General features: G+C 35.7%; 1 protein-coding gene and 1 long non-coding RNA gene across 13 annotated transcripts in view; one reads left to right on the top strand and one right to left on the bottom strand.

The window, feature by feature from the left end:
• LOC139980175 (F-BAR and double SH3 domains protein 2-like) overlaps positions 1 to 16,718 on the top strand; it is a 60,437-nt gene that overhangs the window by 1,155 nt on the left and 42,564 nt on the right. For all 12 annotated transcript variants that reach the window (XM_071991625.1, XM_071991624.1, XM_071991632.1 and 9 more), the window contains exons 2-3: positions 9,099 to 9,196; positions 9,716 to 9,761. In XM_071991625.1, coding sequence (XP_071847726.1) covers positions 9,099 to 9,196; positions 9,716 to 9,761 — 144 coding nt within the window. The remainder of the gene's footprint in view (positions 1 to 9,098; positions 9,197 to 9,715; positions 9,762 to 16,718) is intronic.
• On the bottom strand, positions 865 to 7,276 carry LOC139980176 (uncharacterized). Its single transcript, XR_011797472.1, has 3 exons — positions 3,284 to 7,276; positions 2,453 to 2,608; positions 865 to 2,179 (listed from the first exon to the last, which is right to left on the bottom strand). It is a non-coding gene; the product is annotated as an uncharacterized lncRNA (long non-coding RNA).

Genomic DNA, 16,718 nt, shown 5'->3' with positions numbered 1-16,718 from the left:
ACAACGGGTCTAGACTTTTAATGCATTTTTGGGTAGTTTAATGCATCACAAACATTATATCAAAAGTTCTCCAAAAAATTTCCTGCAGTATTTTTGTAAGAAACCCTTGAAATTGGGTATGTTATGTAGACATTACGTGCTACGATGCTATGTATTAGGAACACATGTGCTAACGTTAGATTTGGTAGTGGTGCATACATACCACTCTTTTCTTATATGTTAAATTACGACTGATATATTTTTTTGTAAAATAGTTGGGTCAGGGTTACAAGAATGGTGGAAGAGGATTCTGGACTAAGGGTCAGTGAGGGTTGTTTTCAGGCATTACAAGTTGTGCCCCCCCCCCCCTCCATTTTCGCCAAAATGGTAAAAAATCACATTTTCAACTTTGAAATATGAAATACAATTTTTGCACATTATAACTTAAGGGTTTTAATTATAAAAATGTACCACTTTTAATAAACTCAGATATAATGCTTTGTAATATATCAAATATTTTTAGATTTTCCCCCTATGTTATGAATGCATTTCGTCTGTGCATGTATGCGTAAATATACACATATAATGAAAAGTTCCTCTCCATAATTGTTACACTCCCCATCCAAACTGTTTTACAAATGCGACCCCCTCCCCCTCTACTTTACATATAGCTAAATCCCTAGTTACAATGAGATGTACCAATGCCCCAAGACCAGTGAGCTATTTCTTTTGTATAAATCAATATATAAGTTGGCACACTAAGACGTCATGGCATATCGTAGATGTGAAATAAAGTTATAGTCGGTATATATCCGTTACCTTAGTACTCTTTTTACAGTCTTCTGCAAAACTAGGTACTTTCTCCTTGTTAATGAAACGACATGTTTATAATTCGTATTCCTGCAAAAAGAGTTTCCAAGGGAGTTAACGTATAAAAGAAAAGATCGACAAGGTTTCGAATGGTATTTTGAATAATAATAGTTCTATATTCTACAAATAATATGAATAATAAAGGTGAATGGTACAAATAAGTGAATAACAAAGACAGTTAACTTAAGCCCCAGATAGAAAGAAATAATGTATCTATTAAGACTGGGTCGATACACTCAATGGTGTAGTAGAGCTGGGCCTTTGCGATGATTCAAGATACAGGTTCTTCATCAAAAGGCGCGGCGCGGAATTAATAAGTGATTAAAAGTTCATCCAAGGACAGTTGTACTAGTCTTAACAGTATCCACTTCAATTCACTGCATGGAAGTCAGATATGGTATGGAAAAGGGAAAGTCTATTCCGTAGTAGAGGTGAAGATAATTAGATGAAATAAAAGTCACTAAAGACTTGAATATCCTTCAGTCAAAACTTGAACAGATGCACAGAACATATTAACAATATGAATAAAACAGGTAACGAAATGTTACGGCAAACAATAAAGAACTGTGATATTGGAACAGGGTCAGGGGCGATGGTTCCCCAACAACAGTATATAAACCTTTGACTGGTTTCAGGCGCGGTATTTGCGTCATCGTCATCAGTAAATGTAGTTGTGAATATGCAAGAGGTAAAGCATGCCCATAACACCCTCCTCCCCCCTCCCCTCTCAAAAAAAAGTGTGATTTGAAGAAAATGTGGATATTTATCAAAGGTGTCTGGTAGGTAGGGTAATCTACGTAAAACTACTAATAGCTAAAATGAATATATGAATAAGATCATGTTTTCTGGTTCCTTTAAACTCTGGGGAACAAAATAATGACAACATGACTTTGAAAAAGTTAACCCTCTTCACAAACTTCAAACTTGATTAAAATTTCAGACTAAGATATCAAGATTTAACACCATCACAGTTCATCCTCCAAATCATCGTCCCCTGCATCAACAATCTCAACATCTTCTTGGAAGTTGCTGCAATTTCTATATTTACATAGGTCTGTACACGGTAGTTGTGCATTCATTCAGGAACATCTTCCTTTAAGACATTTGCCGACTCTACAGCTACTGCTGACACACTGAAGCAAAACATCTGGGTCAGGTGGCTTCGTCATCCAAGTGATTATAAGGTCATCATTTTCAAGTTTCCATCCATGTCCCTCTGGTGAGAGTGCATCAATCCTTTGCTGCAATGCCCTACTGTGAATAGCAGCCTGGTTGGTGCAGCGCTTAACATGCTGGATCAGAGCATCTTTTGTTGGTGGTAAACTCTGCTCTGAGGAGGAGATGAACAGAACACCTTGTACCATGAAATTCGATATTTTTGAGTCTCACATTTTATGATGGGGTACCAATATAATTACAATTCAGCTAGAAATATGTTGCAAATTACTTTAATAATTTCAATGGAAAGACTAACCTTATATTGCATCTCAAAGCGTTTAGAGAATTTTTTAATTTTCCTTGGGGGAGGACCCCCATATTCCAAAAGTCCTAGATCCACCCCTGAACACTCAATGAACCACACATTGGAGAGAGAGTACTTTACCTTTCAAGATCTGTATGTCTTCCTTGTCAAGAATTGTATCTAGTTTCTTCAACATAGAGAGTGGTACCTCACTTCAATGGCAACACGGTCTTTTCCTCTAATATTCATAAAATCTGGGCTCATCTTTTTCCGCTCTGCTGCTTGTCGAAGCAATACCTTAATAAAATGAAATAAAAAAAGCAAATTGTTTTGCATTTTCTGTTGATCAAAATGTAAGTTTGAACAAATAAGAACTAAGACAATTTTATTTATATACCATGTGATCTGCTCATCTTCTATGGACAAACAAAGACACATTCAAATTTTGCAAACCAGTGTCATGCAAACAAGAATTAAAACAGGCTTTTTTTTTTGACAGTACAGTACATTATCTCTTAATGTTATGGTTTCAATTATACAATGGTAGATTATATCTGTTACTAATAATAAAGGAGACAGATACTTGTTCATTTTGGTAAAGCTAGACAGGCTGACAATAAGACCTTGCAAACCTAACCTTATTGCACCTTTGTTACACTTATTTTTCTAACTAATATAATATCTCTATCATTTCAAATAAGGGCCACAGTAAGAAAACTATGAAGCCTGTATTTAACACTTAGGCTAGTGCCCAGATGGAGAATTTGAAACAAATTTCCGTTCCTACCACCATATAACAAAACAAATCAGATGACCATGCCACTAATTATATTATGTTCAGGTCCAACACTGTGCCCTTTGACTTGGATTATATCCCTTAAGAGCTACTGATCTTGCATTATGCAACTTCTCTTAACACTTCAACTATGCCACAGAAGTACAAGTAGAGTCGTGTAGTATGCTTAGGCTTACCTCCATCGAAAGTCTCTGCCTGCTGCAGCTTGTCCCGTTTGCAACGCCTAGTAATGTATTGTTTCTTTTCCCACATATAATAAATTGAACAGGCAATACACCAGAGCTTCTGCTTGGTTTCCTCGATCTTTTCCGTCAATTCTTTGTTTAAAATCATATGGGGTCTCCTCTGGAACTGTCCGTTTTGTTGCAGCAATGTGCTTGCTATCAATGAACCGCCTGTAACACTAATACTAGGCCTATGCTGTTGAACACACGCTTGATCGTAATAGGCCATGGAGTAATCAGTAGTACGGCGATATCACTGTCTCCGCCGCTGAGATTAAGCCAATCTTTAGCGCAGGAAGTAACTTTAGTCCATCGTTTATTCGTCAGAGCCTTGAATGCTTCAAATTTTACAGATTCAATGTGCACTGAGCACTGTAGATTTCCGTGTGTCGGAGACTGACTAGCGCCCGTGGGAGCCGCCATGTTTGTTGTTTTCTACGAAGATTGCACACAGAACTCATGGCTCATTGGACAATTCATATCACATGGTACAGATATCTCACTGGCGCACAACTTTTGAACGTAAAACGGCAAGTTTCTTAACATACGCAATAAAAAATATAGTTCGATCTTTCGAGCGGAATTGCAAAAAAACTGCAGGAAAGTACATGGAGAACTTTTGGATCATTAATCTTAATTAATTTATGTATTCAATGCTGTAGAGAAATTTTAGACCCGCAGTTGCTGGAACGAAACAAGCGAATTTCGACCTTCAGCTGATGGCCTATGTTGGTGTTATGACAAATATACTGTAATTTGATCTTACTAAACCATTTAGAGTCCAGAAAAAAATTATACATTCCAAACATATATCAATCAGTGCATTTGTTAAACATTTTGATTAAATCAACGGCAGTATTGCATCGCCACAATTTTGTTTTGTTTTGTGACAAACGTAATATTAAATTTTTGCTCAAGAAACTAGAAAACATGCCCTTACTTGGCTGCTCTGTACAGTTAGAGCCCTCGAATATCAATCAATGATTTACAATACATAAATGTAATTACCGTCAAATCATGTAAGCAGGTCAAAGTTTTGAATGTAAATTACAACAGACAGTATGGAAACTATGTCTATTGCACATTGTACTGTAGCATTAGTAATTTTCATCATTGCAGTTCAAAGTCAACAACAAATTGTTCTATCCACTGAAATTACATTTAATAACAATATAATAATACAGTGGATCAACCTATAGCTGAGCACTAAATCAGAAACAAGAAGTAGCTGCTCTAGGCAATTAACAAAACAATTCAATCACAATCAAAAGATCAAGTATATAAAGAAGTATGTCTTTAGGTAACTCTTACATGAGCATACAGGTTAAAGTACTCATATGTGAGCATATCTTCAGGACTTGAAATTGACTCTATGTTCCACTTTTACTGCACAGGGTTGCCAGTTTTACTGTGACACAAGCTGCCAAATTAGTGGCCAATTGGGGTGGAAAAAAAGCAAAGTTACATCGCTGTAGCTAGCCACATCTGGACTCTTTGACTTAGCATTTTGTAGCAAATTACTCCTTAGAAACAAAATTTGGTCAATTCTTTAAGACTGATAACATGCTGATGTTGAAGGTGATACTGATGGCCCCTAGAGACATGAGCTATAAACTAAACCCTTCGGAAAGGCTTTTGAAGCATCTTCATAGCATCGCAACTAATTAAGCTCAATTGTATCGCCATCTGTTCTCATCAATGATTAACAACCAATTGATCTTACCCTTATTGGCCGCTTTGATGCCTCTACAAGGTGATTAATGTCATCTACTTTTAGAGCGTATTACTCATAAAAGTCTGAATCGTTGCTATGTTGTATATCATGATAGATACATGTACATATTAAAGATACCATGGAATTCATTATTCGTTTACCTGTATGTAATTACCATGAAATCAAGTTAGCATGGTCAAAGTCGAAAAACGTTAACTACTACAGAGACAGTATGGAAATGTTAATTGCACATTAATGTATTGACATTGCATTAGTAATTTTCATTATTGCAGTTCAAAAGTCAACACAAAAATGTTCCATTTTGGGCAATGCCAAACTGGCAACTCTGCTACTTAATTGTCTAACAACAAACAAAAAATGCTATTTGAGAGACTGTGCAATATGTTTGAGGTTACTTGGAAGTATGTCAGTATTAAATATTTAACAAATCATTTTGCTGTTGTATATTTTCAAATAAACTTGAATTTTGCATTGTGATCCAGTTCTGTGAAGTAGTCACTCTATTTAATCTGAACAACTCATAATGCCTCATATTATAGAATTCAGTTTTCAAGTGTCATTGAGAAAAGGAACAAACATTCCCTTGTAATCAAAGATACACATGAAGTGTTTCTCAACTCGCTCTGATAAATGTGAGAGAATTAGTCTGGGACTCAAATTGCTTGTTGTTAAGACCTTAAGAAAGACCTACATCAGAATATCATTGACATCGTACTTGAAATTTATGATAGTTTGCATCCCTCACAGTTGTGAGCTCATATGAACTCTGGGTTTTTCATGCTTTAAAATAAATGATAACAGTGATAAATGGAATATTTGTTCCCGCACAATGTTATTTTTTAAATTGAAAAGTAGTCTATAATGATAGAGAAGAATTTTGTTGTTCTTTTCTATTATTTATAACATACTGTTCCTCTGAAATCAAAGCGGATGTACATGCTTATATTACTACACAGGTACAGTAGTTTTCAATCTTGATTTCAATAACATGTTTTGAAAATTTACAGCTCAGATGAAGTCTTGCTGTTGAATAGTGTATTTATGTGGCTTTCAGATTCTGGAACGTTTGACATGTATCAAGAGCATTCGCTATTTGTTTGAACACCATAGTTTACCTGCATGATGCACAATGTTTGTCAGCATAAAACTGGAATCCCTTGCCAGGTCTTGCCTTACTGTAACTTTGTAGACAGCTTTGATGCAGGTGGGATTTGGAAGGCTATTCGGACGTTTCAAAGAATATATATAATATGTTGGGAAAGTAATACTAGATACCCTATATCATGTTATCCCAAGGAAAAGCAGTTATATTTCAAGAAAAAGTTATGCTAAACCTTACGATCCGCTTATGCAACTCTCTTGAACGTTGTTATGACAGTCTCAAACAGGCAACTTGGAAAATTTCTCAAATGAAAATCAGTCAGCAGTATATACATGTAAACGTATAAACTCCTTTGATACTTAACAGGTGAACAGATCTAATTTTATGCAGTTGTATCCATAATATGACAGTTGTGGCAAAACAGTACTACAAAAAAAAAAATTATTGCTTTCTGTATTCTCTTATATGGTATGCTTTCTAAATTATTATATTAATTTGGTTAATATATATTCTATTTCCCACCATGGCATTTCTTCTGCACTACTGATTTGATTAAATCAATTAAATGAATTGAGTTTCAATAATGGAAATGAGTTGTGGTGCCATTATAATGTGATGTACAATATCGGAGGTTTCTCTTTCGTAAAGGCATTCAGTGCATCATGCCTATAGTCCTACACAGTCAGTCCCCTGTCAACATTTCCATTTATTTTCCACAAATAGAAGGGACTGTTATGTACAGTATGTCAATATCAGATTGCACAAATAATAAGACACAGTATGTAGAGCATCAAATTCCACACTTGAGGAGATAATTAAATATGTGTCAAGTTCCAATCAAAGGCACAAATTACTATAAAATTTACAGTATCAAGTTCCATAGTTCAAAGAATTTGAGGTACTTTACAAGTTCCACATTCTTAGCCTGGCCACTATCAAGTGCTAACTGTGGAATGCTGAATATTAAAAGAATTGTAGTGTAGCAAACAAGCAGCATCATCCATCACCTGATGGTACCACAATTCATTAAAGACCGTCTTACTTAGATTACATCACCATGACAACTTGTGGACTCAAAGATGGGTCACAAACTTATGAGTGCCTAATAGGCCGTTCCTATGAACCTACTGTCCACCTACTGTATCAAGGGGAGGGCAAATTCCTCCACTCTTTTTCTGCGTGGGAACGGGGCTAGCCCGAGCTTGATCAAGCCCCTTGTGAGAGGTGGGGTTTGGACAGCTTAGCCCGGCTAAACGTTGTAAATAAACAATTGCCCAACCATTTTGTGTTAAGGGTTAAATATTTCTTTTGGGTAAAGTGTGCAAACATTTTTTTCCAGAGTTGTTGGAACAATTTTACGAAAACAAAGTTGGCATATCTGCTAGAATAATACTATTATTTTTAGGTTTCCATTTTGTTTGCTTTCAGATTGGAAACTATGAAGGTTTTTTTTACTTGAAGGATTTGTTAAAGTAACCCACGCGACAAGTCGTACCACCCAAAATATTGCGTTTCAGACAGATCAATGATTTCAGTGCGCAATGCATTGACTTTTTCAAAGCTAATAAACGTCGGCTGTATCAGGAAAGTCCCGGTAGAAAATAGTACATGTGCACTGCTTGGATGATGTATGCAGGTGCCAAAAACACTCACTGCCTAGCTGTCGATCGCTGCTCGTATTCTCTGATGGAATAATTTATTACAATTGTGTAACTATATTCTCTGCAAGATCGTGGATTTTCCACGTTTTTGTAGCTTTGTCACATTCTGTACCATTACACGTGTTGGACATTTTCGCCGAACACATAGTCATAATCCTTTGCCCACACTTGCAATCATTAAACTGGTATTTCAAATAAGTTTTTTGAGTACAGTCATGGACAGAAATCTGATGATAAGCTGATCATATTGAATACAACCTTAAAACTATGCCGTTATAATGAACAGAAGAACAGTGTCTATAAAGTGATAATGAGAATATGTTTAGTACAAAATGCCGATATATTTCCCGGTTTAGATGTTTCCTAAGGTTTTCCAATCATGCTGCTAGCCTGCTTCTGCCTGTAGTTAACTCGTTGAACGTGGATTCAAATTGCAGGGCTTATCAGCGATTTTAATTTTAGCTCTACATATGCATGCTTGAAGCAAGCCTGCATTCGTGGGAACGGCCTATTACTTAGATTACATCACCATGACAACTTGTAGACTCAAAGATGGATCACAAAATTATGACTGTCTTACAAACAATATAAACCAAACTGTTGAAGAAATGATAAAAAAGTGTATTGTAAGATTTTGAAGCTATCTAGCCATTGTAGCATATGGCTTTTGTGTCAGACTCAGATCCATAACTAGTTCCATTGATGGGATAACATAAAAAGTATTAGAATATAGTCATTTTAAATTGGAAAATTACATTGTGCATTTAGTTTAGAGGTGTTCTGTGGTATCATATACAGTATCAGATTACCATGTTCCAACAGATACGCTCTCCTGTTTCAATTGGATAGTTGTAAAGTTGTAAAGAAAACTATTGTAATAAAATTTATAGTAAGGCTCGTTGACTTGTGCTGGTACTGCAGATATGATCAAGTCACAGCTATATCAATTTGAAATTTAACGCCGATTAAATAGTACAGGCTAAGTTCAAATTGCTCTAAAGTGAAAGTATAGACAAAGAAGTAGAAGATAAATTCACACATATGACGAACGACGTGGACACTTGGGTGGTAGAATGAGAAGGAAGGGCTTTTATATGTGATTAATGTTAATGAACAATAATGATGATGAATACTAAATGTGATGATAATAATAATAATTGTCTGGTAATTACCAAAACAAATGTTGAGAATAGAATGGAATAATAATTACATTATAATAATATTAATAAATCCAGTTGTATAAATCTTGTCATCAACATCTCTTCACAGGTGAAGCTTCTTCATGAAGTACGAAGTGTCCGTTCGGAACAATTAGTAAAACTCCATGCTAAACACCAAGTAGAGACAGAACTTTTGGAAGATATCAAGTAAGCCTGCCTCTCATTACTTCCATATTTAGCCTACTCTGCTCATGCCGAATCAGAATCTTCTCTGTTTTTCCTTTCCATTTAGTTGAAATGTTTTGGAATTCAAATTTAAGCATTTGATAAATCTAGAATTTAATACTTAACCAAACTTTTAATCTCTTAAGAGAAAAGTGTGTTATCAATCAGACTCTATTTGTGAGCTAGTGTTCCACAATTTTCACACTAGTATCAAACAGAAAACACAAACTTCTTATCTGCTACAAGCTCTGGCACTATAGATGTATATTGTTGGTACTTGGTAGATGTATAGCAATTAAATTTGGGGGTAGTGAGGGGGGGGGGTGGTGAGGGGTTGGTCTGATATTTTTATCCTACCAGGATTCTTCTCCTCGTCTTTCTACCACAAGAACAACCTTGAACGACTTCCATGACTCCCTGCTACTGTATATTTTTAGCAAATCCAAAATAAATTTGTTTATAAGTTAGGGTAACCTCTGTTTCTCTTTGTCACTATCACAGGGAGTTTGCTAAATCCAGAGCGGCTATTGAGAAGAATTATGCAGCGGTAAGTGTAGATTGTGTAAATTCAGATTGCAGCCCGGATTAAAGGGCTATCTTTGGTTAATACAAGGTTGTTGAAGTGTGTTCCAAGGTCCCTTTTTGCATTGTTCAGGTTTTGCTGTATTAAAGAAGGATTAACATAATTTCAAGATTGTTGAAATCATTATTGTTGTCCTTTAACAAAGAGCTGACGGTCAAGGTAGTTTCCTTTTCTTTTCTTTTTTTGTGTGAAGGTGGATATATTTGTCTTTTATTCCTTGATAATCAAACGTGTTGTTAATTACTGTATAATATTTGTTAATATTTAACATAGGCTTGCAAGAATATAAATTGTGACATTCTCTTGAGCAGCTGTACTGCATCCCTTGTAAGTTAAATGTTTTGATAACATTCTACTAAAATTTTTATGTTATAAAAATGTAAACAATAGAAAACTGACCGGGAAACTCTAAATTATGTGAAAAGAGCTAGGGAACCTTTGGATCGAATCCTTGCCTAGAATCCCATCCAAAATTGAAAAAAAAATCATATTTTTTTTCAAACTCTCAAGTGGTTTCTTCATTATAACATTCCAGTTTAATAAGTTTGAGATTGTTTTATCAGACATTTTTGTTCAGGGAAGCCTGTTTAAATCTTTATTGGTAACCACTTTTGAACTGCTAGTTTCCATCGTTATCCTCATACCCTGTTGGATACAGGAAATGACAACAAATGTACTGCGCCTCACCAATTCCATAGACCAAATTTGCCTTTGAACTACAGAACCACATACACTGTACCTGTAGTGTCACCAGAAAGGTGCAGTGTAAACGACTTATAAGGTATTACTACATTGTAGTAGTGTGATGCATGGCTAGATCGCAGGTTGGATTGGTTTCTTGAAAAAAACCACAAAACAATTGTTGTCAAGTAAAATAAGACATAGTCCATATCAGAGTATACTGTAGGATAGTCAACACAATGGTTTGAGTGTTGACATATATGCGGTGATCCATAACGAGGTTATGAAACAAAACCAGAGAGAACATTGAGACAAAAAACTGAAAGATTGCATCCACTGCCCTATTAGTTCAAGAAATTCCAACACTGCTCTTGAGCTTGATGTCTATTTACACAAGAGTAAAATCGATTGAAAACAAAAAACAGAATATGGTACTTTTTACCACAATTCTGTATTTACCTGACATGATTCGAAAGGACTTGTATGCACTGTACAAACCAATTTACAATGTGATTTTGATTTGTCATCCCCAAAAAAAATGGAAATTTTATAAATTACTTTTTCTGAGTTCTCAGTTTTGAGTCCCTTAAAGAATTTAATCGTGGCTTTGATACTCAATAGACCTTGATGTGTGTGTGTGTGTGTTTCAAAAATACAAATTAATTTATTCATTACAACTTTACAGAATCTCAGTTTACTTTGGATTAAGTAACTGCAACCAACAAATAAATATCAGTTGCCTTTAATTGTTTGTTATACACAACATGCATGTAATTTGACCTATTTTCTCTTTGTATCCTAAATTTGTATTTGTATACATTAATCCACGGTATATGAGCATGGATGTTATCCCAGAGCATGGATGTATGTACATTTAAGGTACACTTCTCATTTCATTCATGAGTTACTGTATGTCTAACTTTTGTCATTTGTGACCAAATATTAATCACTGATGTAATAACATTTGTTCCTCTATATAATTTTAAGGTCATAATCACTTTGCTGAATCACAGCCAAGAGAGAATTTTTTTATTTCTGATTTCTGACTATAGTTGAGAGACTATTTCACTACATTCAAAATGCTTGAATAGCAAAAGGTTCTTAAAAGCTCGCAGATTTTCAGCGTTTTATAAGTGACGAGAAATCTGACGTTCTTTTTAGCGTCGCGCTGTTAACCCACTTATGAATATGCATATGTCCTACATTTCAGGGAAATATTATTCTTTCTAGACGAATGTCGTACTATTAAGAGTTGAACTGTAATTAAAGTTTGCTCTGAACCTTTTACACTGTCTCTACTGTTTACATGGATGTAGAAATTCCTTCCAAAATGATCATCACAAGTTACTGTTTACTTTGCCCTAACAGTTTCAGGGTATGTATGTTTCCTTTGCCAGTCATAACGAGAAGTCTTTGGTTGTGGTAATGAGTTGTTTAGTTGTTTCTGTTTCTGTACAGAGATCACATATCCTGTTTAAAGGGATTTCCTAAGGAGGGCGGGTTTATTTGACTACACATTTCAAAATATTTTGTTGAACAAATTCTTTATTGACTTCACATCTCCTCTTCTTACCGGATCTCAAGAATTGTAAGTCAATGAGTTTTAAAATCTAATCACAGATGAATGATCAGGGATGGGAGGGGGTTCATATTGAAAAAGCATTTGATAATTCTTAATAAAGGACAATCCCATGTGGATATAACGAGAAGGGCAGATTTTGTTGAAGAAGTTTCATTTGCATATCATCCAAATGTTTCGCTATTAAAGCATTTGAACTCTTCTAAGTGCATCAGTTTTCAGTGATAAAATCAGTTAGAAATCATGAAACACTTGTTTGCCTGATTATATTGGAATTTTATGACAAAGTTTACTTCTTAACGATAATATCTTCATAGATGTAAGACTAATTTGATGACCAATAATTGTAATACATTTAAGAGTGATACAAGGTAGCATTCCTTTTAGAGAGTTTGCCAGGAACAAGGGAAATTGTGTGAATGTAGCTAGGAGAAGCTATCATAAAAAATCCTGTAATGCTCTTTAAGAATATTTGGGAATGCAATGACTTTTATGATAAAATGTGGAATAAATTATGCTTTAAAGGTTATTTAGCTTTGATATGTCAAAGTCCACAACAACAACAACAACACAACACACACATACAAAAATAAAAAATAGAAACGTAAACTTTAGTGTTAATACTATTTCTAAAGCTGTTCCTGTTTTTAGATATTCAGGCTTCAAAGATGACATTTGCCAGCATTTTTGATATATTTGTGTTTTGATATATCAACTAAGAAACTGACCTAATGGTCTATGTGTTAGACTAAGAGGGGGGGGGGTCAGGTTGTTTACTAGAGTGAGGTAAATTGGGGTGGACATTTACTTTAAAGGCATTGAAGACTTGCGCACAAAGAAACGTCTCATGCCGGTAATCTGACCTAGTTTCGAATGAGGTGTAACAGAAGTGTTAGACACCACCATCGTTCCCAGAAAATAGACACACAGCTTGCTACCGTCGGTAATTAGACACTAGTGCACAGTCAATACTGCAGCTACGGTCAATACCCACAACACAGTGTAAATAGCAGCGATGGACATCTCAGGTCTACATAAAAGATAACAAGATATCACGTTTCATTACTGTGTGTATTTTGTAGCGACACAAAAAAAAAATTCACTTGCAAGCAGCGGAAAGTTAACTTTTTCACATGGCGGCACACAGTTTGGGGCGAGTCTTCAATGCCTTTAAGTATCGTAAGTGAGCAAGTCATTGATAGATGAGAGGGTACTCCCGGATTTTGTTTGTTTGTTTTACTTTCATAATGAAGCAATAATAATGATGGCGATCTCAGGCTACTGGGTTTAGTTTTCAAACATACTTCCTTCTTGGACTGACTATATGTAGCTATTACTGTGATAACAAGGAAAGACAAAGTGAATGGTGCCAGATTGCCGAGAACCTTGAAGGAACTTGTTAAAGATTAAGTTTTGTCCTAGTCACTCCCTCAAAGACTCATAGATAAATTAGAAATAACGATAAAGGTACTGTACACTTAACTGTTCAGACAGTTTCGAAGATGCTTTGACATAGTATGTGTGAAATAAGTTGTTTTCTTTGAAGCTGAATGAATCTTTGAAAGAGATAAATGAAAGCTTTTGTCTCATATTGTAGTTGCCAAGAATAGCTAGTAACCATCCTCTTAGCCCCTCAACTCTCCTTTGCAATGATTAGCAAGATAAGTGTAAAACAGGTAATTATGGAGAAGATATCAGTGGACCAAAGTGGGCATGAATAGTTATTGTGGTTGTGTCTGCAACTGTCTAAGAGTATAAAATCCCAGTGGAGGGATTAGGGATGGGAACCCTGGAAGTTCCGTATTTTGGCCAAGAGAATTCAAACTCACTCTATTAAATCAGCCTAAGATGCCCTGAAAAATGCTGAGATACTTAACTACAAGCAAACTGAATAATTTTAAATGTGGAAGGTTCCAGAAGGTTCCTTCTTTACTATAGTGTTATTTGAGAGAATGGTGAAAGGGGGGGGGGGGGTTTGGGGGGAGTGGGATGGGAGGGTGATGAGCAGGAAGAAAGAGCTGTTTAGTAAATGTTCATAATTTGAAATTGTAGTAAAGGACCAATGATCAACCTGAATTTTTCCTTTCCCTATACCCTTTGAGTGGATCATGTTTTAATATATATAAATATCCAATGGACATGGGACAATTTTTCTTCAACCCGACATCCTTACCTTCATGCTCTACAGTACTACTTTAAATGTCCATGCCGTTAATGCCATAGTTACATGATCCATGGAGTAAATCAATGTTGAAATTTCTGTACTGTGGTTTGAAAGGTTCTGAAGGTGTTCCTATGTAGTACAAAGCGGCTTTGCGCCAGTTTTGCACTTGTATAACAGTTTGACCATTTCTGTTTGGCAAAGCATTTTGTGAAGTGATACCAGATAAGTTATTCCCTTTGATCTTCTAACTTTCAGTTATTGTACTATTGTGTTAGAACAATAGGACAATGCCACAGTATTGTATCATACACCATACACAAGGTACTGTGTGTGTACTGCTTACTAGGCAAATTCAAATGGCATATTCAGCCACTAAGTCCTGTTGTATTGCATGGGGACAAGAATGCTCTGATGACCTGTAAAACACCGATTTACTACAGTTATGACTACTCCGGTAACAACATAACATGTGTCCTAAGTGCACTCATTTACTGCTTGGATACTTAAATTCGCATGTGAGGATCATATGGTCAAGAAGTAAAACTCTGAATTATTGGTCCTCTTTTCAACTTTGACTTTTAAAAGCAAGTGTTTGTTATTACCAACTACTCAAATGGTATTTACTTTGCTAGGAGGGGATAGCTTTCTAAATTGGGCATTTGATTTGTCCAATCATGATATTCAAACAAATTTGTTTGTTAGCTAATAAAGCTATTTCATATGCAAAGTGAGTTGTTAAACTTAACTTGTGAAATCTGTCAGGTGTTCTGTTATGTAACCTCACTGTAAGAATCACTTCGTGAGGTCAAAGAAATCTTTCATTCCTTTCGGGGCCTTCTGTACCCCTTGACTCGTCTGTTCAAACTAGAGGCCAAATGGGAAACCAAGGCGCCAAGTAATACAGTATAATGTATTCTTATACAGAGAATTGTAGATTTCAGAATTCACTGTTTTGTGTAATAATTTTACCTTGCCTTATAAATCTGTTAAAAAAAGCTTACATTGGGGACAGAGCTTAAAGGTTTGCTGTATAGACCCCAACTATAGCACGCTATCATGGAAAAGTTGCTTGAGATTACATAATCGACCTACCTTGGTCGTAAAATGACCTCTTTTTACCAATTAGTCTGCAACGCCTACCACATTTTTTTTCTTGTATGAAGGTCTTTGTGTGAACACTGTATGATTAAATAACTGCATGTAGACATGAACATATTTCCACACAGTGTTTACACAAATAGCCTTATGGTGTTAAGAAGCTATGCAGGCTAATTGTACAGCCTGTGGTCGATTCACGACCGTGGCAGTTTTCTCCTACAGTAGCTATGGGGTGCTATAATTGGAGCCAATAAAGCAGATCTTTAATCTTACAGAATGAGAACTTCAGACTGCTGAACTTATACAGCAATAAAAGCAGAAATAAGTTCAGCTGAATTGCTTAATGATGACATCATTCACTCTACTGTTGCCAGATGCATTCACAAAATTTGAAATATTCAAATCTTGGCCGTACCTTTACAAACTGCTGTGAGGATGTAGAAAGTTTCCAGCATATCTGTTAAAGCAAACAACCTCAGCCACTGGAAAAACCCTGTAAATCATTTTGTCAGCTTGCAGCCCAATTATGAATTGATTTCATTCATGGTGTACTACTATAGGTACATGTATACAGTAAGTTATATCTAACCTGTTTGGGTATTTGGTACTGCATTTCACATGTATTAAGGGTTTTGTTTACAGTATTATTGGTCACTATTTAACAGGGTTGAAAGAATATCGACACGTGCATTGAGGAAAACATTGTTCGTACTCCTGGATAAAGTCATTTTATTTTCAGTAAGTGCACTGTAAGTGTATGAGCATTGATTTCACCTACACAATCATGTGTACTAAATATGGTATGCATGTATGTACTTGAACCAAAGTGTTCCAGTATAAAGCATACTTCCTATATTTTATTGAGTGTACAGTTACTACAGTACATACCGTAAGTGCACATATTAAGTAATTCAATGATGGGATGTGGTTTAAAATAGACGTTCTCATGTGTGGCATACTGTATGCGCCAATGTCAGATGTGTGTGCTATCCTGTGGTAGTGAACATTAGGGTTTTCCCATGAAATACACAAAAGAATGCATTGCTTGCAGAATTGGATAACAATGTAAACCAACATTTTGCATAGTTTGCTGATTGATTGAAATACTAGGCCTTGTTCACGATGGAGATTTGCAAGGGGGATCAGGACCTTGTAATCCCTCTGGAGGGATATAAAGCTGACCCTTGGATGTGTCCACATTTGAGAACTGGGGGGTGCATCAAAGTCAAACAGAGGAGCATTATAGAGGGGCAAAAAGTTCACAAGGATTATTTACAATCAACCATCTAGTTTAAGTGTTATTGTATTGTCTGATTCTGAGTAGGAGAGCATTTACACATACAAAGATGATCCCCCTTGCCGTATCAGATCCCTTTTGCATTCTCACATGTGAACAAGG

The sequence above is a fragment of the Apostichopus japonicus genome, chromosome 14 (genome assembly GCF_037975245.1).
Source record: "Apostichopus japonicus isolate 1M-3 chromosome 14, ASM3797524v1, whole genome shotgun sequence".
In the NCBI taxonomy this organism is placed as follows: domain Eukaryota; kingdom Metazoa; phylum Echinodermata; class Holothuroidea; order Aspidochirotida; family Stichopodidae; genus Apostichopus; species Apostichopus japonicus.
Note: the sequence above shows the minus strand (reverse complement) of the source record. Positions and strands in the feature narration are given on the sequence as shown.